General features: G+C 53.1%; 1 protein-coding gene across 1 annotated transcript; it reads right to left on the bottom strand.

The window, feature by feature from the left end:
• Positions 1–1,349: 1,349 nt before the first annotated feature.
• Positions 1,350–26,215, bottom strand: FAM3D (FAM3 metabolism regulating signaling molecule D). The gene is made up of 10 exons (XM_032649461.1): positions 26,167–26,215; positions 24,273–24,321; positions 22,031–22,126; positions 18,248–18,268; positions 14,397–14,520; positions 12,984–13,042; positions 9,893–9,943; positions 6,135–6,219; positions 5,262–5,388; positions 1,350–1,769 (listed from the first exon to the last, which is right to left on the bottom strand). Exons 2-10 carry the CDS (start codon positions 24,283–24,285, stop codon positions 1,680–1,682), a joined length of 666 nt encoding a protein of 221 aa, XP_032505352.1. The 5' UTR covers positions 24,286–24,321; positions 26,167–26,215; the 3' UTR covers positions 1,350–1,679.
• Positions 26,216–27,750: the final 1,535 nt, after the last annotated feature.

Below are 27,750 nucleotides of genomic sequence, written 5' to 3'. Positions count from 1 at the left end.
GCAAACTCTCCCCTGAGAGTGAGCGACTGTGCTTGGGGGAGGAGGGGGCTACGGAACCGGCAGGATGGCTGGCTGGGCGCCTTCTGCTGACTTCCTACAGTCAAGCCTGCTCACGGCAACTCTGAGCCAGCCGTGATCATGGATCACGACTGCAGCCCCTGCCCCAGCCTGCCATGGGCCCCTGACACAGGTTCCCACACTCTGTCCTTCTTACCCCAGGCCCTCTCGGCCCGTTTGAAGCCCTGCCTGTCCCCAGAGCTTGGTAACTGTGAGCCTCACGCCAGCGGAGTTCACAGGGCTTCAGCTTCTGCTGTCCCCCTGCTTGGAGCGTTTGTCCTTGGGGCCTGGGCATCTTCTCCACGAGCCTGGCAGTCTCCCTGGTACACACTCCAGGAGCCCGCAGTACCGGTGCTTCTGCTCCCATGCCCCCTCCCAGGATTTGGTCTCCCCCCCTGACCCCGCCCTTCTCAGAGACCCAGGCTGGGTCTTAGCACCATATCCCTTGGGCCTCACCACTTCAGTGGCCTCCAGCAGCTGGTATTGACATCTCTCGGCCAAGGACTCTCTGCAAAGGCAAGAAGGCCGCTCTTTCCCACACAGGTCAGACCAGAAGGGCCCAGGAATTCACATCAGCCCCAACACCAGCAGCCCTCCAACGATGGCCGATGGGAGTTGGTGTATAAGTACCCCAGCTCCCTCACCTCTGACTGAGATCTCTGAGGTGTGTGTCCTACACCGATTCCTAAGGTTTCCCCGTGGGATTAAGTTCCACTCACCCCCAGCAGTAGCTGAGTCGACAACACACCCCTTCTTGGCTGCCTTCTCTTTCTTGTCTTACTTTCCCATCTGCCAGGGGTGTTTTCTAGAATCACTTCCCAAATAAACAACCTGTACTCGAATCCTTATCTCGGGGCTGCTCCCGAGGGAACCCACACGGAGACAGCCGGGATGTTTTCCCCGAAGCCTTTCGGTCTGGCTGTTCCTTGCAGCCTTTCTCAGATCTCCTTGCTTCCCCCTCTCCAGATCTGGATTTTCTCCAGCTCTCACTCAAACAGCAGGTGAAGACAGTGTTCTCCGTGTCGGGTCCTCTGGCTGTCTCTGTTCCTGTGGATCTTACACCTCACACTGGGAGCCCAGGATTCTTTCACACCTAAAAGTAATCCCTGTGGAGCTGACCTCCTTTCTAGCTGCTTAACCAGGTGCTTGAAGCCGTCACCAACCTGTTGGAACTTGTGGCCGAGCAGACTCAGTCTAGACCACCCCAGGGGAAATGCTGCACATCAAGGGGTGGGAAAGTTTGTTCAAAATCATCAAAAATAAAATTTAATTGTGCTCAGGTGCAGGCAGTCCATCCTGTCCTTCCTTGGGAGCCACAGTCAGCAGTCCCTGAAGGAAAGCACACCTGTTCTCTCCACAGACAGCCGGCTCCGGAAGGACCCTCTGAGGCCGGCCACCTCCGGGTAGGACGCCTCCACACAGCGGGGGCTTTGTTTCCAACGGGGAAAGCGTGCAGGGTACTGGAGGACCCTCAGCACGTTCCACACTCCTGTTCCCTCTTCCCTCTCCTCCTCTGCTGGCCGTCTCCTCCTGTCAGTCCGGCTTGCAGTGAGCCTGGGCTCTGACTCCTAAGTCAGGCAGAAGCATCCTCGGGCCCTGGCCCAGGAAGAGCCACGGCCGCCCTAATATACCTTCTGGGGCACACAGCCCTCCAGCTCCAGCAGCTCCGGCCAGCCGTCGTATTTATTCACGTCTGGGTTGTTCTTTAAGAACTAGAGAGACAGAAGAGAGACACTGACAATGTTAGGACTCACGCCTGCATCTGCGTTGTGCTTTAAAACCTAAATGGCTTCACTTCATCCTCGCCACTGTCCCATGAGGGGCATGGGAGGGTTGGATATTTCCAGCCCATTTCACAAATGGGTAAACTGAGGCTGGGGAGGGTAACTTGCCCAAGGTTTCAGAGATGAGATCAGAGCCTAGTCACTGCCTGTCATGCCCTGGACAGGGGGCGCTGGTACCAAGTATGTGGGGAGTGGTGCTTGAAGAGCTTTAGCCCCTCTAGGACGTCCCAAATGATAATAATAATAATAAGAAGAAGAAAAAGAAGCATCCTAGCTGCAAACTATTATATGTCGCATGGATAAACAGCAAGGTCCTACTGTGTAGCACAGGGAACTATATTCAATATTCTGTGATAAACCATAATGGTAAAGAATATTCAAAAAAGAAGGTATAGAATGTATACGTATAACTGAAACACTTTGCTGTACAGCAGAAGTTGACACGACACTGTAAATCAACTATACTTCAATAGAAAAGGAAGCATTCTAGCAATTCGTGAATGCTTGCTCTATGCCAGGCACAAAGCACCTTCTGTAATTAATCCTCACAATAGCCCTAAGAACTGCTCGCTGTTATCATCTCACCTTACAGACGGGGAAACTGAGGCACAGAGAACCAAAGTAACTGCCTATGGCTATCCAGTTGGTAAGTCGTGGAACCAGTGTGTAATATTAATTAATATTAATAATAAATGTATAAAGAGAATAAAATCAGTTAAGATTGTGTTTCAAATGCTCAGGTTTAATTTATGGAAAAAAGAATGTAAATGATAAAATCTACAGGTGGGATAACTGTGGCTAACCCTTAGGAAGGAAAAATAAATTCTAGATGCTGCTTCTCTGAAACCCTGTTTCCCATGTGGGAGAACAAAAGACAGAATGGTGTTAATCACGTCGGGGGTCTTTGGTTCATTTTTGGGTGATGGGATGCAGTCAGCTGATCAGACATCAGAAAAAAGGTGGTGCCGACTCTTCTCTACTTACGTGCTCCTCTCTGCTGTAATTGGCCCAGTTTTGTTGGGGCTGGAAGCTGCGCTTTAAGGAAGAACAGCGCCCGCCCTGCCTCTTCCTAGAGAGTCCTGCCCCTGACACCTTCCAAAGGGACATTCTGGAGCCCCAGGCCCCTGCCCCTGTGTCCTTCACCCAGAGGGTATAAACAGAGGGTCCTCTCCTTTTCTCCTTTAGCACAAGCTACTTTGCACTATTCCTTACTTTTTAAAAAAAAATTATTATTTTTGGCTGCGTTGGGTCTTCATTGCTGCACGTGGGCTTTCTCTAGTTGTGGTGAGCAGGGGCTACTCTTCGTTGCAGTGTGTGGGCTTCTCATCGCAGTGGCTTCTCTTGTTGCAGAGCACGGGCTCTAGGTGCGCGGGCTTCAGTAGTTGCGGCATGTGGGCTCAGTAGTTGTGGCTCGTGGGCTCTAGAGCATAGGCTCAGTAGTTGTGGCTCGCGGGCTCTAGAGCACAGGCTCAGTAGTTCTGGTGCACGGGCTTAGTCGTTCTGCGGCATGTGGGATCTTCCCGGACCAGAGTTCAAACCTGTGTCCCCTGCATCGGCAGGCAGATTCTCAACCAGTGTGCTACCAGGAAGCCCTGTTCCTTACTTTTTAAAAGTAATTTCTAATTACCTGAATATATTCTCTTGGAAACACACACATACAAACCAGGTCTGCGTTTTCCAGACAAGGCAAACCCCCTTGCAGCCCACTCTAGCCTCACCCCCACCTCCCTGGATCTCAGCACGAGGCTTCTTTTTTTTTTTTTTTTTTTTTATTTAATTCATTTATTTATTTATATTTTTGACTGTGTAGGGTCTTCGTTTCTGTGCGAGGGCTTTCTCTAGTTGCGGCGAGCGGGGGCCACTCTTCATCGCCGTGCACGGGCCTCTCACTGTCGTGGCCTCTCTTGTTGCGGAGCACAGGCTCCAGACACACAGGCTCAGTAGTTGTGGCTCATGGGCCCAGTCGCTCCGTGGCATGTGGGATCTTCCCAGACCAGGGCTCGAACCCGTGTCCCCTGCATTGGCAGGCAGATTCTCAACCACTGCGCCACCAGGGAAGCCCGAGGCTTCTTGACTGTCCCTTTTCTGCCTCCCACAGCCCCTCCCGCTCCAGGCTGCTGGGTCTCATCTGATTATCGCATTGGCTTCCTCCCTGCCTTCTGACTTGCGCCCCTTTCACAGTGCTCTCCATGCACAGGCAGGGAGGCCATTCTAAAAGTATGAGGACAGGAAGTCCTTGGGGAAACTGCAGACCTGGATGAGAAATGCATCCCTATCACTGAGCAAGCGGGTTAAAACTTCTCCAAGGCTCTGGATCCTTGTCTGTGAGACGGGATGGGTGCTCATGGCGCCTACCTTGTTGTGGGTTAAATAAGATCCTGCAAGTCATTTGCTCAGCCGCGCCTGCACAGAGCAAGCACTTGCTGAATACTAGTCTTTCTTGTTGTCAATCTGATCTGTTTACTCTCCCGCTTAAACCTACCATGGCTCCCCCTTGCCTCCAGGACAGAGTTCCCTTTCCTCACTGGTCCTATATATGTCTGAATCATTGACTCTTAGCTTCCCGTCTTGGATCTGGGCAGAGCTGAACGTTCTTACCACCAGAGACTGGCCAACTTCACGCTGGGGAAGCCTGGCCAGTTCTCCCAGGTTTTGGAATTGCTCTGAGCTGGGGATGCACACATGGCGATTGTCCTGCAAGGGGTGCAGGGGAGAAGGTGCAGCATTTCCTTGGGGCCCCCAACAGTCATTGACTCCCCCTTCCTCCTGTGAGGGCTCCTCAAGCCCTACCTCTGGATGCCTCCCAGGTGCACTTTGCTTGGGCCACACCTGGGTAGTGACTGTAGCCAGATCACGGACCCCTCCTAACTCCCTCCGTGTACTCAGGGCGGCCCTCCTGTGTCCCCTTCTTGGTGCAAGTTCACCCTCTCCAAGGGAACTTAGAAGGGAACTTGGGGCTCCCCTGGCACAAACCTGCCCCTTTACAGGTGGGGAGACTGAGGCAGGGAGGAAGGAGGGGATCGCAGCGGGGACCAGAAGCTGGGCATCCCACTCCCTGCTCTGGACTCTCCCCCTGCCCCATCATGCGAGCTTCACCTCTACATTCCTTTCCCTTTCTTCCATGCCTTAATTTCCTTTCATCCTTTTTATTTTTTTATCTTTTTCCTTCTCCTTTTTGGTACTTACCTATGTATCTATGTATTTATATATGACCCACCTGGTCAAGGCTGCTTCCTGCTGGGGGATTAGCCAATCAGGCCGCCCTGATCTCCGGGGTGGACGACCGCTGGGTAGCCCTCCTCACATTGCTCCATGTGTCCTTTCCAAGCCACCCCAGCCCTTGTCTGTCCATTCCTGGCATTGTCCCCCACAACTCCCATCCCCTCCTTCACTGGGACAGGGAGGCTGCGAGGAACTCACCTCCTCAAAGGGGCTTTTACTGTTGAGGTCTTTGGCCCCCAAGAAGACCCAGCTGTCCCGGAAGCCCAGCTGCTTTGCATAGGTGCTGCCCAAGTTGGAGAAGAGCTTCCTGATTTCATCATTCATCCTGCAGGAGACCAGAGAGGACGGTGAGCTCGGGATAGGAGAAGAGGGAGCGTCTCAGGCCCTTGACTCACCCTCCACCCCTCCTCCAGAGAGGGCAGCAGCCTCTCCCGAGCTCAGGAGAAACAGGGCAGAGTGGCCAGGATGCTTCTCCGAAAGCCAATCCGAGGGGCTGGCGAAGCGTTACAACGGTTTTGCTTCTTTTTGCAAATATAATAGATGTTCACTTGGAAAATATGGAACTTTACAAAGCAACTAAAAATTACTTAGTTTCACCCCCCTTGACATAATCATTGTAAAATTTTAGTATATTTCCTTCATGCCTTTTTTCCCTCGTGCACTGTGGGATTATACCAATTCTTTTGTAAACTGCTTCTTTTTTTCCTTTTTTTAACTTAATACTAAAGGGTGAACATTCTTTCGTGTCCTTAAATATTTTCTACATCGGCATTTTTGATGCAGTATATCCTCTCTTATGTATATATAATAATACGTCCTATATCGCCATATATCATGATTTCTGTCACCAGTTCGCTATCACTGCGCAGGGAGAGTGTGTCCAGTTTTTCACTCTTGTGACCACGGCTGTGATGAACCCCCCAGAACATCTCTTTGTGCGCTTGTCTGCTTGGTTCCTTAGGAGAAGGTGTCAGAAGCTGGAGCCAGCAGGATAGGAGGAAAAGGACCTGCAGTTTGGAGGTCTTTGATTCGCTTCTCCCCGTGGCCTGGCAGGCGGAGGTTCCCACTTACTTGGTCCCCGGGTCATCGTAGGAGGCCACCAGCACCAGCGTGCCCTCTGGAATTTCTTTAAGGAATTTCACCAGGAGGTTAGCATCTATGGGAGGAAGGAAAAACGACGTGCTGGTCATTTAGGCGAAAGACTGCTGTTCATTCTCATCCTCTCCTATGGCCCTAACGATCCAGGAATGCCTGGGCAGCCTGACACTGAGCTCCATCTGCATAGGGTGAGGGCATCCTCATTCAGATGGTCTGGGGTGGGTTCTGGAATTTGAAAGTCTCCCAGGCGATTTTGCTCTGCAGCTGGGGTAAGAACCATGGCGTAAGGGCCCTTGAAGGTCTACCCCCCCAGGGGACCGAGCACAGTCACCTCTCAGGAGCTCCACTGCCCCTTCTACACTGTTTAAGATGCACCCAGCCTGTCTGTGCTGACTTTAGAGGGTACACCCACCGGGCAACTCGGGCCACTGAGAGAGAACATGGGGCTTCCACAACTCTCCAGCTTATGTCAAGGAGCAGGGCTCCATTCTCATCTCTAACGCCTGCCTGCACTTGAGAGATCTCTGGATTGAACACAGAGCAGGTCTGGGGACAGCACCTGGGGAGGCATCAGCGTGCAGCTTGCCTCAACGACACTGATTTTTTTTCTGTTGTGCTCATTTTTACGGTCACCTTCCATGAATAAAGAAAGATAACGGCTTTCTACTTAGGGCAGTGATATAATTTCCTTTTAAGATATATTTAGTTAGGTTTAAAAAAAGTGAATGAGCTGATTTAAAGGAACACACAAACAGTGCAAAGAGTACTCTGGATAAGGCATAACTTATACAGAGGGCTCTTGAACAGTGGAGGAAGTATGGGCAAGATTGGCCTGGTGGGCAAAGCAGGGGCTACATCTGTCAAAGGAGAATAATTAATAGCCCTGCTCAGAGCATTTCTGTAAAGCTCAAATGTGACGATGACTCTGGGCTTGCAGTAAGTGCGTTATAACAGAATTACAATTATTAGCAGGATTGGCTACATAATTTTCAGGGCCCAGTGCAAAACGAAAACGTGGGCCTTTTGTTGAAAAATTATTAATAATTTCAAGATGGTGAAGGCAGAGCATCAAATCAAGTTTCTTCTAAGCAAGGGGCCCTGTGTGACTTTCCTGCTCACAGCCTGCGTGCCCATGAAGCTGCCCTGATTCTTACTATTCTGTGGGTATCCCTTGAATTCAGAGGAAAAGTCGAGTCCCCCAAGCAAGGCCAGCCACCAACTTGCTCTGTAACACGGAGACCTCCAGTCAATGACCACAGCAGCCCTTGAACTCTTGAGACAAAAAGTGGGAGCTCTGAAAGTACCATCAATTGGTTTGAGCTGTCAGCAGACAGCAAGAGCTGGCTCTTGTCTGGAATGGACAGTGGATGTTTGGAAAAGACGAAGTGTACCTTCTGATAACTATCTTCTCACTTTGAAAAGCCATCTTCTTTTTTTTCGTCTTCTGTGGGAAGTGGCGGCTTATTCTCAAAAGGCTTCTGTTTCTTGTTCCCCATCAGCCATGGTTACATCCAAGTTTATGATAAGGCATTATAAAACTTGGTTTATCTTTTTATTTTTTTCCCTTTTCGTTTTGACAGATGACCTCCTTGCTTCCGAATCACATGGATGGAGTGAGGGAAGAGGGAAGGGAGATAAAGCTTCCCTGGGCTCCTCCCCCAGCCAGGCTGGGTCCCTCCCCCTGATTATTGCAGGTTATCATTTAATTCTCACATCCAGCTTATGAAGTGGAGGTCTATGGCTACCTCTATTTTATAGATGACAAAATTGAGGCTCAAGAGATGTCACCTGCCTCAGGTCACCCAACCTGAAATCTCTGACTCCAGAGATGACCTTTACCATAACCTGGTCCCAGGCCACCCTGGACAGAGGACAAATGAAGGTCCCTGCCCTCGGCCCATGGCCTGTTCCGCTCTCTCCTCACCCGTCTCCAGCTCTGTCCTGTACCAGGAGGGGCTATGCATGCCTGCATGTGGACACCCACCCTGCCTGTCCAAGCTCTGTCATTGCCACCCTCTCCTCCAGCAGCAGCCGTCCCCTGGCCACCCCTCAGTCCTATGGGTGTGTCTGTAGCATGGGGGGCACACCTGGAAGAGGTCTGCACGGGCCCTGATGCAGGCTCCAGGTGAGCACGTCCTCTGGCCCTGCAGACCCTATCTGTGAGGTGGGACTCGGCTGGAAGACGGCCATTGTGGGAAGCCCTGAGCCCAAGACACATTCCCGGCTCCTGTCTCTAAGGATGCTGTCACCGGTCACCTTCTGAACACCTTCCCCTGCTGTGACTACTGGGCGGCAGACTTCCATTTCCCCCATTTCGGCCCCTCCTTTGTCTGTAAAGCCAAGGGGGCTTCCTGCTCTCTGCTGCTTGGTGATTTCTCCCCTTCTGGGCTCACATATTTAGGTGGGTGCAGTGAGGCAGGTTTTCCCTGGAGACGGAGGCAAAGGTGGGAGATTGAGGATAGAAGAAAACAGCTGATCGGCAGCAGGAGGGCCCTTCCATTCTGCGAGGAGCTTCTGGGGTGAGGGGTCTCACGCTCAGTGCCCTTAATGCCCGAGCCCAGAGCTGGCCCTGTGATCGCGGGGACACAGAGGGATACTGAGTCGAGCCGGGCGCCGAGAAGGAGGCTGGGCTCAGTTCATCTATCCTGGCGGAAGCCAGTCCTTGCAGGGCCCAGACCTCTGCTGCCTGCAAGGGGCCACCCTGCTGCTTTTTTGCTCCTGCTGAGGTTCCTGTGTTGGTGGGGGGCTGGGTTGCCGGCTGGGCAGCAAGTGGCATATTGGGCCCGGGACTGATTCCACCACATTTTGGAAGATGTCTCAAGCCTGCGTGAGAGCCCCGCCTCCACCCACAGCTTTGCCGGGCGGCCTGTCAGAGAGCAAGCTGCTGGTGGGGACTTAGGTATCCGGGCCTCCAGCCCAGGTGAGTCGGTGCCCTGTTGCTGGGCCGTGCTAAGGACAAGGAGAAAGTGACTTCCTGAGTAAGGGGTGCCCATGGGTAGAGAACAGCTCAGAAAGCATGTCTAGGTTAGAGAGAAGAAAAGACATCTGCAGAAAGATGCAGAGAGCTTGGAGCCTCAGAGCTGTCCTTTCTGGGCCTCGGGAGGCCTTGTCCTGTCCTTGGGCTTGATAGCGACCCTGTGGCTTAAAAAAAAATACCTTCTACCTAGCAGAGCAAACTGGGCCACATTCCCTCGTCCTCAGCATTTCAGTGCACACGTGCCTGGCCTCCCACTGCCAGCAGCAGCATTTCTTTGCCTGAAGGTCTTCTCCGGCCTCCACATCCTCCTTTGTACCCTGGGGCAGGCCAGAAGCGTGGGAAGTGCCAAGGAGTAGGGGTAGGAGCACCGCGGCTTCCTTGCCCCTCGGGGTGTCTCAGGGGCACGTGTTCTACACTGGCTCCCCGCAGCGATCGTGGCTCCATAACGCTCTGCGCTGGCTGCCTTCCTTTCCCCGGCTCACTCCCCCACTCCCTACTGACATTCCCTGAGATCACCTCCTCCCAAATAAACACCGCACTTGAATCCTTGCCTCAGGATCTGCATCAGGGAGTGCGCAGTAAGACAGCAGAAAGGAGTTTCAAAGGCAGCAGGATGGCCCCCCCCCCCCGCACTGTGCCACTTTCTGATTGGGTCCCTGGAAACAAGAGCCAAACTCCCTGGCACCCAGATAGCCTCTTGCCACAGGAAGGAGCTCAGCCCGCCCTCGACTTCAGTGCCAACAGTGGTGCCTACCTCCAGAGTACATGTCGAAATATTTCTGTGTCATCACCTTTCCCGTGGTTCCTAAGGGATAAGAGAGCAGAACTATTATTTGCCGTAGCACGTCATTCTGTCTTTCATGTTGTGGAGAGTGGCTACTCTGTAGTCTAAGGTCTAAAAACAGAATAGAATAATAGTGGAACAAAATTAGGTCCTGTAGAAAGCATGCAGGACTAAATTAGGTGCCCAGTAACCATTGGGCTGATCTGAGAGGTACTAGCACATAACGGTGCAGGGTCTCTGGAACTGAATGGAATCCAACCAGTCTGGGTTTGTGTTCTGCCCTGCCACTTCCTAATGTAAGACTTAGCATTTGACCTCAATTTTTGCATCTGTACCATGGGCTGTGGGAACTAAATGAGATGTATTTAAAATATATGCCTGTGAGATAAATCTTAACCTATAAAATAGTAACTAAAAAAACTACAACCATCATTACTATTCTCACCTAAATAGGAACTCTGCAATTTGAGTGCTCCAACTCTTTAAGGCAAAGGGATTTTCAGTGGGCTGAAGTGTACTCAGTGTCCGGAGTCCAGTAATCTGGATTGCCTTGGTGGGCTTTGCAAAGCGTACAAATCCTACAGGGTATCAAGTGTTCTGGAGGAAAATTGCAATTCTTACCTTTGGCCACTGGATGGGGGTGTTGCAGAGGGGATGGCAGCTCTAGTTTCACCTTCACTGCCCCCTCCCCCTAATTCAGTTGGTAGATTTGATAAGAGGGTGACGACAGGGGCCTGGGTAGTGGCAGCTCTCCTGCGGGGTGGGAGCAGGCTCTCATTGCAGTCCCCCGTGAATTCTTGGAACCGCTAGTGTCCGAGCCCGTCCAGACACTTTAACCTGGGGTCCTTGGGAAGGAATCTATGAAGCCAGTGAAACTACTTTTGTGATCCTGTGCATTTGCAGATTTTTCTGGAACCGGGGGTGGGGGGGGGCGGAGGAGGTGGAGTTTGAACAGTTTCTCAAAGGAATCCCTGCCATCTAAAAGGCTGCGAAGTAGCAATCCTTTTGTTGTTCTGGCTCGTTATGTAGATGAGGACCCTGAGGCCCGGAGAGTGATTTGTTAGACTTTCCACAGCTGGCATGCGGTAGGCACTGCGCATGTGCTTGGATACATTTCTAGTCTAGCGGGTAGTTTCGCTGAGTGATTAAGACCTGGAGTCAGCCAGAGCCAGGTTCAAATCTAGATGATTCTATTGGCTGTGTATCCTGGGCAAGTTGCCCAGCCTCTCTGAGCCCCCATTTTTTTTTACCTGGAGAACAGGGACTGGGCATAGCTGCCTTCTAGCATTGTGATGACGATCAGTGAAATAGCTAGCACACAGTAAGTGCTCGATAAATATGAGCTCTCCGTGTTATCAGCGGTTGTTTTTATCTTTGGGCTTTGCGAGGGACGGGGAAGAGGGCCTCCGTCTGAGCCCATCTCCTGGGAGAATATTCAGGCGTTTTCTCCCACAGTGGTCCATTTGGGGGAAGAGAAGCCCAGCAGGTTTCAGCCAGGTTGGCTGCAGCTGGAGCCCTTCCCTGCCCTCCCCACTGTGGGGTGAGTGGAGACTGGGTGGGACAGTTGATGTAAGTGAGGCTGCTACAGTCTCCTGGGGCCTGGCGTGCCGGGGGTGCTCTGAGACCGTCTGAAAGGGGCCAGCAGCAGGGGGACTCAGGCCTCCCTCTCCTTCTCTAGACTCTGGAGGAGGAGAGGCCCCCCCTCAGCTTCCTGCCCCTCCTGGCCCACACCCTTCCTGGAATCCCAGGTAGTTGGCCAGAGCTGTCCTCTGACCCCTGTCCGGCAACGCTCCTCCTTTGTTCCAGGCTTTGACCTCTCCCCTGACGCAGCAGGCTTTCTTGGCAGACGGGAAATGGGTCCTCTAGGAGCAAAAGGCCAGGGTTCCAATCCTACCCTGTCACTTCCTAAGTGTGGTTGTGTGGTCACACTGCACACAAGCTTGAACCCTTTTTCTCCCGAGTGTCCATTGTGCCCTTTTTCCATCTGCCCTGACCTTTGTCCCAGGAATAGCTCTTAGATCCACGCAAATAGCCCCCGTTCCCCAGATCATGTAAGAGCTGAAGGCAGACAGGAGGGGCTTGGCTGGGGCCACACCACCTGGTCCTTCTCGGCCCCTGTAACCTACCCCCTCCTGAAACATGTCCCTGTTCCTGGCTTGGCCTGCAGTTGGCTTCCTGCTCATCACCTGCTGGAGATACAGGGTTACTGAGACTGTGGGCCTCCCTGGGTCTCCCTGCTTCTAGCCTCCCTATTCCAAGCTAGAAGGAGGTTTCAGGAAGGCAGGGCTGGGCCCTCAGCCCCTGCTCAAAGCCTTTCCAAGGCTCCCTATTTTGCTCTGCTTCAGGTCCAGACTTCTTAGCAGGACACTTAGCCCCTCATCCTCTGGCCCTGCTGGTTCCCCAGCCTCACCTCTCACCACCCTGCTTCTACGTTATAGCCAGAGAGAGCCTATGTGGACCCCCAAGCACCTCTCCTCCTTCTTCCCTTCCCTGCGCCCTGCACAGTGTTGCCCCTGCCTGGAAGGAGCCTTCCTCTTTTCTCCTGGTCAACCCCTACCATCCCTCAGGCCTCAGCTGACCATCACCTCCCTCTGGAAGCCTCCTCCCCCGACTACCTCCGCTGCCAGCTCTGTGTCCTGATCCCAGAGCTGTGTTTCCTTTTCCTTCATATGTGCTCACCACCTTCTGATTTTTTTGTGAACTTCATGGGCGCCCACAGGGGCTTGTCAAGCCAGGGTCTGTCCTTCTGGTTCACAGGTGACCCCCAGAACTCCATACGGGGCCTGGCCCACAGTAGCTGCTGTCGCTCTTTGCTGAATGAGTGGATGAAGGCGTGCACTGAGCTTGTAATCTCACATTGTCCCCTGTGGTTTCACGTGTGTTGGTTTAAGCCCAGACGGGGTCACGTTTCATAGGAGCAGCGTATCCTCCTGAGATAGGTGCACCTGGCAGGGACCTGGCCATGACTGCAGGGCAGACCAGCTCTTTTAGACCTGTTCCCACAGGCCAGCCAGGCTTCAGAGCGTGGTGGGGGCCGGCGGGGGGTGGATCGGCAACTCACCGTTCACCAGGGCGATGTTCAGGCCTCTGCCCACGTTGTTTTTCACAGGACTCATGATCCTGAAGAGAAAGAAGAAAAACAAAATACAACAGTTGGTCCCGAGTGTGGAGTGGACACTCTGGAACTCTGCGAGGGCCCACATGGTGTGATGCCGAAGCATCGGGAAACACACGGAATTATTGGGGCCATCTGTTATCTCCCGGAAACAAGCGGTGGGCTGGATTCTCTGAGGAGTCTCTCATGGCATGTTTGGACCAGAACAGTCTGCCCGGGGAAGAGGGAGGGTCCCTGCCTGGGCCTCGGAGGTGCTGGAGGCAGGGTCAGCCCATGTCCCCAGGCTAGGCGGAAGGCAGAGCCCGGAAAGTTGGTCCTGTCCTGCCATGTCTGGGATCCCCAAGTGGAGCCCAGCTGTGTTCCTGCGGCCCGGCATCCATACCCCATCCTCTTGTATCCCTGGGAAAAGTGTACTTCTCCGTCTCAGGCCAGGAGGGTCTCAGCACTGACCTCTCACAGTGATTGGGCCAGTGTGGTCATGTGACCCAGGCCAGCCAATGAGCCCCAGCCCCGGGACTTTTGCAGGGTTAATTCAGATGGGAAAGCTCTTCCCAGTGGGGTGCTAGACAGGGCTATTATGTCAACCCAGCTGGTGGCCTCCCTCCTTCACCATATGAAGAAGTCCATTTTCAGTAGAGAAAACCGAATCTAATGACAGAGGAAAGCAGAGCTGAAGGTAGTGTGAGAGGGAGCCCTGATGACTTGGTCTGAACCCTTGGATTCAGCTGGTGCTGGAGCCCACTGCCTCTGGCCTTTTGGGTACGTGAACCAGTAGGTTTCCTTGTTTTGCCTAAATGATTTGGATCTAGGTTCAGAATCCGTACTAAAACACCTGTCTCTGGCTTCTTTTGTAGGATGAACTTGCTGTCCCAGGGACTTTACTACCTTGAAAGCCTGGTATATAGTCTTTCTCCTGCACCTGGGTAGAAGCCCTGGCACCTGCTGCGTCTGGGCTTTGATGCCTGGACCTTGATCTTGAACATTCCCCTTAGACATCCCCCGTCATAGGAAGCCCAGCAGCTTGGCTATCAGACAGACCTGAGTTCAAATCCTGGCTCTACCAAGGTTAGCTGGGTAACACTGTCTGAGCCTCAGTTTCCTCATTTTTACAAAGGGGAGGATTATCGCCCCACCTCCAGGAATGCTGGGGGATTGAGGGAGACGATGCTGTAAGGCGTCTAGCAAGGTGCTGGCAGATTTGCAAGATGTTAGGATTATTATCATGTGTGACCCACCCACCCAGAGTAAAAGGAAGCATGTCGAAGGTGTGGTCTGGTCTCTAGGGCCCGCCCTTGAGGCCTCTGAACTTGCTAATGAGTGAATTAATGAAAGAAAAGAAAAGAAATGCCAGAAACTTACATTTGGCCTTCAAAGCACACGGAGGGGCCCACGACGTTGGCGGCCCCGCTGGTGATTTTAAACGCAAAGAAGTTGTCTGGGCAGGATTTGCTGAGGCCACACTTGGTCTTCACCGAGTGTGAAGCTGGGGACGGAACAGAATAGCTTTGGCGGCGGCAGCTAAGGAAGGGGCCCGGGAGGAGGAGAGGGGCAGGGACAGGGGGCCTCCTCCCAGGGATGCCTTCCCTGACCACCTAGGTCTGCGGATTTGCCCCTTTCTGTGCTCCCACAGTGCTTCCGACAACCCCATCAAAGACACGGGACGCTGCGTGTCTGACCGCTCAGCGTTCATTTCTGGGTTTCCCATCACAGCCCCAGCCCTGGCACAGCTCCTGGCTGCCCGCAGACCTTCAGTAACTGTGTGCAGAACCGTGAGTGGTAGTTAATGACCCGAGTCACCGTGATTAAGGGATTCTCTTGAGAACTTTCTCTTGAGACATGGCAGGCTTTTGAGCTCAGAGAGGCCCCTGTTGACAAGCTCCTGGGGGCCCAGCATGGTGGGTGGGAGTGCTTCTCACCAGCCAGGTTCCCTTGAGCAAGTCTTCAACCTCCTTGTAAATCTGCTCCTTCACCTGTGAAATGGGCTAATGATGGTACTTCTCCACTGGGTTCTTGTGCGGGATTAATGAACTCAGGTTAATGCTCAGGGCTTATTCCCTCCCGGGGCTTAGCACGGTCCCTGGAACCCACTGAGGACTCAGTATGTGGGACCTCTGGTTATTGTGGCTGCTATGAAGACCTGCGTCCTCTCCACGCGGCCCTCCCAGGGCGAACTCTGGAGGCCTGTGAAAGGCGGGAGAGGCAGACGCGCCCCCAAGCACAGCCGCTGAAATGTCACCCACACTTCCAGCCTGGCAGTTTCCAACTTATATTCATGCATGTTGTTTTAACACCACCTGACAGTTCAGAAGGTGCCAGGAGGGAGAAGTGGGTAAACAGGGAATTAGAGAAAGTTCACCTGCAAAGGGAGAGCAGTGATCAGGCAGCCTTTCTCTCATTCAGCCCCCGCGCCAGGCGACTGGCTGAGCCGCGCCAGAGTGTTTGGAGCAAACCCACAGGCTTCCCAATAGACGCTGGCACACGCCGGGGCCTTGCTGCCTGCCAGGCACTGTGGCAAGCCCTTTGTCTTTACTGTCTTGTTAAATCATCCCCATAACTTCTGTGCCTGCCACATAGGAGGCACTCGATAAATCTTCACTGAATGAACACCTAGAGCATTTGGGCGGGTCTGAGCCCAAGCTGGGAGGGGGGTGATTAGGGTCTCCAGGGCCTAGAGGGAGCCTTAATGGGAATCAGGAAAAAGCGTCCCTCTGAGGGGGACACAGCCCACTAGTGCCAAGCTCGGCAAGCCTGTGGTGCCTCGGAGTGGGTGATGGTGCCCCTTCTTAGGAGCGAATGCAGCCTGCGCCAGGGCTCCCCTGGTGGAGTGGGCGGCCCTGATGATCTGAGCAGAAAGCCCATCCTAGGCTCTCGTTCCCCACCCCGAGTGCCAGCATACAGGCCTGGTGGGTGTAACCAGAGCTCCAACTGGGATACTATCACCGGAGAGTGAGGGCCGGGAGTGGAGACACCCCCTAGTGGCTCAGGAGAGGGATGGCTGGAGATGTGGACCCGACGGCCCTACCCCTCCCTCTGGACAGAGCCCTCCCCCAGAGTGGCTAGTTGAGGGTGAGGCTGGGAGGGGTCTTCTTCTCCAATGAGCCTTGGGACTCCACCTCCGCCCCCCCCGCCCCCCCTCCAGAGAGCCCAGTTTACTTTCGAATCCAGAGGTTCTCACCTTGCCAGAGGGGCTGGGCCAGGCTTCGGGGACACCCCGGAGTTTGCCCAGAGCCTAATCAACAGCGGCTGAGTCGGATAAACCCCATGTCAACAGGCCGGCTTAGCAAGCTTTTCCCAAATTGATTTTCTGACCATCCAGCCTTCACAGTCAAGCTACTGGATGAGCGGGGGAGGAGGCCCAGGGGTCTCAGTCACTGGGAGGCAGAGGATTTGCTCTGTGGGTTTGGGTTTCAGCGGTTTCCTAAGCTGCCCAACCCCTCTGGGAACCCAAGAGGCTACTGCTCAGGGCATGGAACTGAGCACCGGAGGGGCGTTGCTGTCAGGGAACTCGGGCGACTTCAGTAATCTGCTGCGTGACTTGCCAGAAATCTCTCCCTTTGGCTTAAAAGTGCCAACTGTAAAATGAGGGAGTTGGTTTAGATCAGGGTTGTCAAACAGGTTTCCTCTTCAATGTTAACGGATCTTCTATTAAAGGCTTAATGATAAAGCCTTGCGGCTACCTGTGGGCTTGGAGGGAAAGAGCGCTGGGATTGATTGGTGATGTCTACTGTGGGAACCGGTGAAGGTGAGAGGCAGCACGTGTGCTTGGATTTGCCTTCCCCCCAGTAGGTGACATCTGAGCGTTCAGCACCAAGATGCTGTGTGACAGTGTCTACTTCACAGTGTGACTCAGGAGGCTTCAGTGAGACAGGGTTCAGGGTGTGGGGTGAATGGTTTGTGTTGGTGCATAGTCTTTGCTCTCTGTAATTCCACAGTGCACAGGGGCTCCCATGCCCTTTTCTTTTCTTTTTAAATATTTATTTGGGTGCACTGGGTCTTAGTTGCGGCATGCGGGATCTTTTTTAGTTGTGGCGTGTGGGATCTAGTTCCCTGACCAGTGATTGAACCCGCGCCCCCTGCACTGGGAACATGGAGTCTTAACCACTGGACCACCAGGGAAGTCCCCTCCATGCCCTTTTCAGTCAGGGAAAGTCCCACTCCCCGAGCTGCATCCCCCTTCAGTCACCACCGTGTTGGTGTGGAAAGGGGGACTCGGAGGTGCTGTCTCTTGTAAGGAGGTGTTGAGAGGGTGGGCTCTGGATTAGATGGGGAAGTTGACTCCCTCCCCGCCACTTACAGCTGCATTGCCTTGGCCAAGAGATTTCACCTCTCTGAGCCTCAGTTTCCTCATCTACAAAATGGGGATACTTATAGCATCCACATAGGGTTGTGGTGAGGATTGCATGAGATGCCTGTAAAGTTCTGAATACAGTGTCTGGCACACAGTAGGCACTCAGTCACTGTTACTGTTATCATCACCATAATTGTCCCTTCCTTCCACCTTCTCTGCACTTCTCTGCACTGTTCAGATGTCTCAGCACTCCTGCCCTCCTGGTGCTCTCTCCACTCCCCACACTTGCGCCCCTGACTCAGCAGCCAAGTTCTCCACTGGAGCCCCAGCATTCCTGCCCCTAGGCCTTTGCACAGGCCAGTCTCTCCTCCACAAGGCACAGCTAAATAGCCGCCTCCTCCCTGAAGCCTTCCCTGACCCCTTCCCATTGGAAGCAGACGGCCCTCCTGGAGCCCAGGGCATGCCGCCCCACCTCTCTTGGCACATATGGCCCTTCTGCCCCCTTAGACTATCAGCACCCCCTTCTGTTTGCCTCTGGGGGCCCCTGCGGTGCTCAACATGGCCCTGGTACTTTGGAGCAGGAAACATAAGCCAGTTCTGGGGTCACTGAAATGATAATAAGCACAGCCCGCATCCTTGGGGCTCCCAGCTGGGTCAGGGGATGAAAGAGGGGGGCAGGGTGGGTGCAGTCCAGACTGCAGGCTGGGGGTGCTGGGGAAGGGAGACAGTTGAGCCCCCGCTATGAGTCTGAATGGCTGAGAAGGGGCCACAGGGCTGGGGGCTTTGGAAGGCTCCATCAGGCCATGCAAAGAGTGAGCTGGGCAGACCCTGGGAACCAAGGTTTTTCTAGAACCTGCAGGGCTGGGACTAGAGACTCTGGAACACCTCACCCTAAGGGAAACGGGGCTGAGTCGACACTCACGGTTCTCCTTGTAGACTGAACCTGTTGGAGAGAAGACAGAATCTGGTTAGAAAGGGATTTGGGCCCCTGCACAGGGTGGAGGCTGGGGGCTGGGGAGTGGGAAGAAGGGAATTCAGGGAGGTGTTGGCCTGGCCAGGCGCAGTCCCTGTCCCGTGGCAGGGGTTGAAATGAGTTGAAAGTCCCATCTGGTCTGGAAGTCCTCCCTAATTTGCCACCGTCACCACTTCTCTCTCTCACGCGCAAACACACACACACACGCACATACACACAAAGCGTGCGCACAGACGTATACACTTACACACGTGCATAGACACACATGTGCGTGCACTGCACACACACGCACGCACACAGAGGACTCTCTCATGGTTAAAAAGAAGCAGACCTCTGTTGTGAGGCCCGCTGAACTTGGAGCCTGACCGTGTGTGACCACGTGTGAGTTTTCTCCTCTGGGGCTCGGCCTCCTCGCCTGTGCAGTGGGGGCCATCACACCCACTCTCGCCGGCTGTGGAGAAGAGCCAGTGAGAGGCGCCGAGAGCCCTGGCCCCCGGGAAGGACAGGATGGTGTGGCTGTCACTTTTCGGGCCCGGAGCATCCCTTCCTGACTCCCGCAGCTCCGAACATCTGAACAGGTTTCACGTCTTAGCTGTGCTGCGTCCTGCTTATTTCTGCGGTTCTACGTCCGGTCTCCCACCAGCTGAGTGCTAAGTCCTAGAGGACACGGCCCCCAGGGGACACAGAAATGCCGGCAGGGAGCGGGGGAACGCTCCTTTTTGGGGGACACCCACACTGACACACTTTCCGTTTGGTCCTTGAGAAGCTGTCCCCCTACCCTTGCCTCCAAGGCCCGAGGGGTATCACGTGTCCCAGGCTGGGCCAGTTATAGTGTTACATTCGTCTGGAGACGGAGCCCTTCTAGGGGTTGATACGTGGCCCTGGGGGAGAGAGAAGCATCTTGCAGCTGAGCTGCAAGGTGCCAACATCCAGAGAGCTGGTAGCCACCATGCCTGCCTGGGAGAGAAAGCTGCCCATGGAATGAGGTTAAACAGCAAGGAGCAGAGCCCAGGGACACAGGGACAGACTCTGAGGCCTTTGTTGGGGCCCCTAGATCCAGCCACACCTGAAGTCTGATGCCATGGGCTTCCCAATGACCTGACTCAAAAGACACCCCATTTTGCTTAAACTGCTAACAGTTGGGTTTGTCACTCCCGTCTGAAAGAAGCCTGCCCAATTTATTAGGTAAATCAGAAATTCCTTAATCACCTGACTTCTGTGCCATGGACCCCTCTGGTGATTTGGAAAAGCCTATGAACTCCCCTTACAGGAAATTTATTCCCACTTCTCTTGAGACACTCAGCACTTCCTACTCTACCAGATGGCAAGTTATTAAATGCATAAAATAAAATAGATTGGATTAAAAAGGAAACCAACTATGTATCAAGATAATAATAAAAACATTAGAACATTCTGTGCCGTAGTAATAGATGTGCTTCCATATTAATGCATTAAATCATCAGGTGGGTTGCATGCAACCAGGTCAGGAATGTTTGAAGTAGATGAAGGTTCCCCTTTCCGTGTCCGAGCACACTAGTGGTTTTGGATGGCTGCTTTCCCCACTGGTTACATTTCCTGCCACTGTGAGCATTTTGCAAGACTCGGGTCATGTTACTGCACTTCCATTTTTGTATATTCTATACAGTAAGTCCCCTACATATGAATGAGTTCCATTCCGAGAGCACATTCCTGAGTCCAATCTGTTCGTACGTCCAACAAAGTTAGCCCAGGTACCCAACACCATCGGCTCTACGGTACTGTACTGTAATAGGTTTATAATACTTTTCACTCAAATAATACATAAAACACAAGCACAAACAATAAAGAAGACATTTTTAGTCTTACAGGACAGTGCCTTGAAAAGTACAGCAGTTACAGTACAACAGCTGGCATCCAGGGGCTGGCATCGAGTGAACAGGCAAGAAGGGTTACTGACTGGAGGAGGGAGAGGAGGTGGGAGATGGTCGAGCTGAAGGACTGTCAGCAATAGGAGATGGAAGGCAAGCTGCATGTGACAACGTACGCCAGACATGTGAACTAACTCACGTGACTGGAGCTGGGGCCACGTGCTCCTCGTTCTGGGGTCTTTGGGACCTAACACGGAACAGATGCTTGATGATCGTTGGGGGGAGTGTTGATTTGTCAAACCCCAGGTGGTTGAGTTCTGAGAGGGAAGCATCTGGGGCTCCTTTTAATTACTCCCCTCTCCCACCCCAAGCTGAGGCTGTCTTCTCTAGAGCTTACTCCTGAGCTCGCCTCCGGCTCTGAGCCTCTTGTGCTCATCTGGCACATCTCCTCCGAGTCCAGCAGCACAGCCAAGTCAATCTCTAGTCTGTAAAAGTAGGGCCTAAGATATATATCCATATAAATCATCCTGACCTGGGTGCGGGCCATGCTCGACAAGAAGCACACGAGGTAAGGGCCCTCTGAGATTCCACTGTGGGGAGTTTGTGTTAAAGGCGGGGTGACTGGCTTCTCACTGCTGTGAAGCCATGAGCTGGTCTGGGCCACTAGAGGTTATTATGTTTGATTATGTTGATGGAGGTGGTTCTTGGTCTTTAAGGAGGACGAATCCAGAGGTAGAAATTCCTTCCCTTTCTCTCCTTCCTTTGAAAGGATTTGGATCTGGGAGACCTGTGTTCTCATTCCCGTTCTGACATTTACAAGGGACATCTGGGTAAGTTTCTCAATTTCCCTGAGCGTCTCTTTTTCTCGGACCACACATAAAACCACAACATGAGGTCATGCATGAGTCCACTCCACAAACATACCATGAATCACCCCCTAGGTCATTTGTGCAGATTAAATGAGACGATGCACGTAGAGCAGATAGCATCCATCACCCATCCACCATCCATCCACCCATCATCCACCTATCCTCCCATCATCCATCTATCCACCCATCATCCATCCATCCACCCATCATCCACCTATCTACCCATCATCCACCTATCTACCCATCATCCATCCATCCACCCATCATCCACCTATCCACCCATCATCCATCCATCCATCATCCATCTAGCCATCCACCAATCCATCCCTCTTTCTTTCACTTATCAAATGTTTCCTGAGCATCTGCTCTGAGGTGCTAGAGAGATGGATGTACACAATGCAAAATTCTGGCCTTCAGGAAGCTCACATTCTATGGGATGGGGATGGGCAACAACCAAGTGAACAAATAAATAAACAACCTAATGATGGGTGATAATGATGTTCTGAAGGGAATAGGCTGACATGAAAGACTCTAAACTAAGAAAAGCGGGTGCAAGCATAGCTGGGGTGGTAACGGAAGGCCTCTCTGAGGTGGTAACATTTGAGCAGAGGCTTGAAGGCTGAGACGGGGCTGGCCACAGGGAGGTCTGAGTGAAGAGGGTTCCAGGTGGAAGGCACTCAAGTACAGGTGGAAGGCACTCAAGGTCCGGGCAATTTTCTCCCTCCCTTCTTTTCTTCTTCCCTCTGTCATTCCTTCTTGGGTCACATTTCCAAAATGGCCCTTGATGCAGGCACATGTTCTGGCCAGGGCCTTGGGACACTTCTCTGGCCCCCATGGGCTCCCAGCCTTACTGACAGCCTGGGGGTTCCTCTTCTCCCACCCTGAATGCCTCGGGTCCCAAGGGCAGTCCTCACCTTGCCATGGCTGGCCACCTCCTGGGTCACCCAGGGATGGACTAGATCCTTGGCCCCTAGCCCTGGTCCATAGGCCTTGCCCCAGTAGTGAGCTCCACTCACCCAGGAGGATGGTTTTCATGTTGAAGTTGATATATCTGCGGACGAAGACCCATGTGGTGACCAGGCCAAAAATGAGGACCAGGAGGTGAAGCAGACCTGCAGAGCAAGGAGATGCTGCCATGAGACCACAGCACCAGACCACATTGCAAGGCCAGGCAGCAAGACTACATGTGGGTCCTTCCCAAATCCCCTCAGTGAGACCACATCCTGTAGGTCCGGACCCTGCCCACACTGTGGACCAGTCCACGGCCTGCATGGCGGGGCTAGCGTGAGCCTACGTGATGACCATGCTGCAAGGTTACATGGCAGTGTTCCCCAAAGTAGGGCCGCTGGGAGAGAGGGTTAGAAATGCACCTTCCTGGGTTCCACTTAGCGCTCCAGAGAGCATCTCTGGGGTGAGGCCTGGGAATCAGCATGCTGAGGGGAGGCCTGAGAACTGCGGCAGGAGAGCAGGAGGCAGGAGAGCCCCGGCATGGGAGGCAGGAAGGCTCAGGGCGGCCACCTGCCACTGTGTGACCGCAGGCAGGGTCTCAGCACCTCTGAGCTGGAGTTCCTCAGTCACAGAGTAGACAGGGCGATGCCCTTGCTGCTGAGCCCGTGGCTTGTTGTCACCACTAGGCAGCCTCCAGGGTGGCTTGGGGGGTGGGGTTGGTCTCCTGTATTTGCCATCCACTCCCCCCAAAAGCCACCACAAATAGCACACAGTGCTGTCTGAAGGAACACACACCAGCCTAGCCGACGCGGCCTCCCCTGCCTCACAGCCATATTGCTCCCCATGCCCCCATGCATCACTGAGGAGCAACTCCACACACATGATGGACCACCAGAGCCCCCGGCCGCTCTCCCTGTCCTCACTCTTCCGGGAAGGCTGCCCACACCTCCTGCCTCAAGGACGCTGGTGGTCCCACAGCCTTGGGAGTCAAATGTAACCATCAGGCCAAGTTCCCTTGCTCCTTGCCTGACCTCCCTCTCCATCTATGGCCATACCACCCTAAACACGCCGGATCTCGTGTGACCTCCCTCTCTGCACCACCCTTGCTCCTCAGCCCTGAATTCAGCTGTGGCCTCCTGCTGGCCTCAAGCTACTGCGGTGGGGGAGAAGGCCCCCTGGATCCCATGGGGTGGGGTCAGGTCTGTGGGGTCCTCGTCTTCTAGGGCATCAGCTCACATTATACGGCACTCATTTTGTGTCGGGTGCTGGGCGAACGGCATTTACACACATTATTTCAGTTCATCCTGGAAGTAACCCTCTGTGTTGTACGCTATTGATTACCCCCATTGTACAGATGAGGAAACTGCAGCTGGGAGAGCTGGTCATTAGGCTAGTAAGTGACAGGGGGGGACCTGAACCCGGGGAAGTAAGCTGACTCTAAAACTCATGCTTGGCACTTCCCTGGTGGTGCAGTGGATAAGACTCCACACTCCCAATGCAGGGGGCCCCGGTTCGATCCCTGGTCGGGGAACTAGATCCCACACGCATGGCGCAACTAAGGAGCTGGTGAGCCTCAACTAAGGAGCCTGCAAGCCGCAACTAAGACCCAGTGCAACCAAATAAATAAATCTTAAAAAAAAAAAATTCATGCTCTTCAGGGAACTATATTTAATATCCTGTGATAAACCACAATGGAAAAGAATATTAAAAAGAATGTATATATGTATAACTGAATCATGTTGCTGTACAGCAGAAATTGACACAACATTGTAAATCAACTCTACTTCAATAAAAATAAATAAATAAAACTCGCTCTCACCTTTCTCCTGGTGTTTGAAAATATAAATGAATTGTGTCAGTTTCCTATTTGGTGCCTCAGTCTCCCGACCTGTACAAAGAGGGTACAGTATGAGGGTGTAGACCAAAAGGCAAAGGCCTCTCCTTGTGCCCAGCCCTGTGGTTTGAGGATTCTAGAATAGCCCTCCTTGAGGCAAATATTTTGTCTGTAATTGCCAACCACAGTGAAGTGTTTCCAAGATAGGATGAATCTCCATGATCCCAGCCAGGTGGGGCCATGGTGCCGAAGTTTCTGTAGTCCTTCAGCCTTGAGGCAAGAAGTCACCTCTTATACTCTTCCAAGCTCTCCCTGTATTCGTTTCCTCCTGGAATTCTGGCCTGACCAGTTGAGAACAAATAAAACCAAGTAACCTCTGAGTCCAGGATGGGCAGACACTGCTGGCAGAAAATGGTTTCCAAAACCAGTTTCAGACCTCAACCTTGAGGCTTAGAATCCTCAGAGCCTGGCCCTACCTGACACTCTCATGGTGTCCAGGTGAAGAGTGGCTTGGGGTCAGTGTTCCTGCGGAGAGAAGAAAATAAAATGGGAAACTGGTATCTAGGGTCTGAAAGTGAACAAGACTGAAGATGAGGAAAGGGTACCTAAAACTGAGGGGATCGCAGTCCTTTCAGTTTTGTTCCTCATCATCTGCCATCATCTGTTCCTTCTCTGCTCCCACCTCTTCTTCACTTTTGCCCCTGTAATTCTGTATTCAGTTCAACGTGCCTTTTTTGAATGCAGAGATTAGGGAGCAGACGACGATGCAGTCTACCAGCCACTGTCCCTGGAGGATTGATTTATTCACTCATCCATTCATCTATCCATCCATCTGTCCATCCATCCATCCATCCATCCATTTGTCCATCTATCCATCCACTTGTCCGTCCGTCCATCCGTCCTTCCATCCATCCATCCAAACATCCATCCATCCATCCAACCATCCATCCATCCATCCATCTGTCCATCTATCCATCCACTTGTCCGTCCATCCATCCATCCAACCATCCATCCATCCGTCCATTCATCTACCCATGCATCTATCCATCGTTCTGTCCTCCAGCCAGCTGAGAGACATTGAGCTGGCCAGCCCCAGTGAAACCCTTAGGGAGCAGAAGCTCAAGTGATCTTTGCTGATGGACCAAAATTAAGAGTAATAGGGACCCACATAGCACAGGTGAGCTTGCGCCAGGTGCCATACATGCACTATCACCTTTAATCCTCAGAGCTCCCCACTTTAGGGGTAAGTAAGCTAAGACTCACCACTGTTAGGCCCACAGTCATTCAGCTTGCAAGGGTCAGGGGCAGAATTTGGATGGTAGTCTTGGCTGCCCAATCCCCACAGGGAAGCACTGCCAGTGTCTTTTGTCTCAGAGGAGAGTTGAAACCGAAGTTTCCTCCCTTCCTGAGTCCTGGGCCGGGGTAGGGTCAGCCTCAGTCCCACTGCTCCGCTGTGCCACCCCCCAGGTACCAGTGACTTGGCAGCGCTGAAAACCCTCAGGAGGTCTCTGGAGTCTCCAAAGAGGGGAGGGCGGGGCTAGTGGTCGCTGTCCCGGGTCTCAGACCCCCCCGTAGCCATCTGGAGGGTCTCTGACTGCAGTGACTTGCTTCCACCACTCTTCCTGCACCTCCACCCCAGAATCCTCTTTAACCTAAGAATCCATCTCAGCAGACATTGTGTCCAAAGCCCAACTGCCAAGGATCCAGACAGGAGACAAAAGACCTGGACAACACCCGGCACCGAGGCAGTCGGGCTGGGTCAGTCCTTGGCATTTCAACAACAGCAACAGCAAAGGCAAACCCACGTTTCTATCTGAGAAGGATGAAAATCCCCCCATCCACCCTGGCCCTACCCCTCTAGGACCTTCCAGGGGAGGAAGCTGAGCTATCACCTGGCCCCACCCACAGGGATTTTGTAGAACTTTAAATTTCTGAAATTCGTATTACCAACCTTCTTTTAGATACAAAAATATACTGTGCTCTTGAATGTTCTCAGGATGTGACCTACAGTAGTCCAGGAGCCCAGGCCTCTGGATGAGGCTTAAAGGACATCCTGTGGGGTCCCCCATGTGAGGAGAAGCCAGGAGACCAGGGGGCTGAACAGGATGGAAAGACAGGCACAGGGTGTGACAGATGAATGGACAGACATGGATATTCATGGAGAGAGTGTCACGGAGACAGAGAGTAGAGAGACAAAAACAAGGACAAGGGGGAGAGGCACATGGTAGAGGTACAGAGACAGAAAGAGAGAAAGAAGACAGAGCAGAGAGACAGGAACAGAAGACGAGAGGGACAGAGAACAAGTACTCATGACAGGCTTACACCTGGCTTCAGAGAGAGGGAGTAGAGAGACAGGATGGGGGCACATACCCAGGCAGGGGGCTAGCCTCTCGCGTGGTGCCCTTGCCAAGCAGGGCTCCTGGCTTTAGGGGCGGGGGCGGTGAGGGCTCTTCTGGCCTGACGTCCCTTCTGGCCAAGTCCCGGTGACCCCCTCAGCCCTTGCAGAGCTCGCTGGGCTCCTGAGTCCCCAGCCCGCTCACCCTGGCAGCCAGCGGGGGCTCTGGAGCTGGATCTGAAGGTGGAGCAGGAGGGAGAAAGGCACCCGGGACAGGTATGCAGGTGGGGCAACAATTCTCTCTGCAGCTACCCAAACCCCAAACAGTTTCCTTCCTCCTTGTTTCTGGGGTTACTTCAACCTGTTATTCAGGTTACGAAATTGTGAGGCAAAGGCACAGGAAGAAATATCCCCGCTGCCCCGCCTGCTGGCTTGACTGGCCCGGGCACAGCCTCGGTGGCCCCAGGGCAGAACTGGGTCACAAGGTAGGTGGAGCGGGGAGGGTGGAGGGTGGGAAGTAGGAGATGGAGGTGGGGAGGTAGGCAGTGGAAGGCATGAATGGCTGAAAACTGCCCCACTCCGACCTGACCAGAGAGACCATGGTCCACCCTCACTGTCCATGAGCCTCTCCATTTTTCCTGTCCTTCCCCCTGGACCACTTCTGATTTCTGGCTTCAGGTCTGGCCCTGTGCGTTAGCCCCAGGCAAGCTTTGCTTTTCCACAGCAGGCCTTGTCTTCTGCAGGCTTGGTACAGCGCTGAGCGCTGAGGAGGTGCTTGGTAGATATTTGAGGACTGAATGAATTGGATTCCTGCGTAGTCCTGGAAGCTTAGGAAGATGAAAGCACCAGGTAGAGAAGGAAGCTGAAGTTCAGGGAGGGCAAGTGACTTGTCTAAGGTCACACACCAATGGTGGATTGTATTCCTGAAGCATTCTCTGAGCACTGATTGGAAGGCAGGCTGTGCATGCTCTAGGAATGGAGATATGGCTGTGATCAAGATGCGCCCTGGAGCATCCCTGGGCCTTTGGTATTGCTAGTCCCTCTGTGTGAACACTGCTCCTCTGCCTCTTTGCCTGGAACACTCCTACTCATCCTTCAGGTCTCAGTGTAGAAGTCACTTCCTCTGGGAAGTTTTCCCTGACCCTCCAGATCAAGATTAAACATGTACCTGCGGTCTTGAATGGGAGAACTCCTTTCATGGTACCCCAACCTGTCAAAAGGGGCCGACCAATCAGAGCACTGTGATTCCTTGTGATTGGTTCAGGAGGGAGCAGGTGACCCAAGCAAGGCCAATCAGAATTTTTCCTGGGATGGGTCTACGGGAACCGGGGAGAGGGAGGCACTTTTCTCCTTGATGATGCTAAGCTCAATGTCTGTAATTCTGGGGCTGCTGGAGTCCCTTTCTCAGCCACTGCAACACATCACCTCCCGTTATAGACAAGTCCCACAGGAAGATGCAAACGCAAGGGCTGAGCAGCAGGGGCAGTGCATGTGGTCTTTGTCTTAAAAGAGTCAGGCAGCAAAAAGCATGTGAAGTCAGGAAAGAGGATAGATTTGGGGATTAGACAGGCCTGGGTTTGTCACTTACCAGTTGTGTGTTTTGGGGCACACGTCTCTGG

This window comes from Phocoena sinus, chromosome 11, assembly GCF_008692025.1.
Source record: "Phocoena sinus isolate mPhoSin1 chromosome 11, mPhoSin1.pri, whole genome shotgun sequence".
NCBI lineage: Eukaryota > Metazoa > Chordata > Mammalia > Artiodactyla > Phocoenidae > Phocoena > Phocoena sinus.
This window is presented reverse-complemented; position numbering and strand designations above follow the sequence as displayed.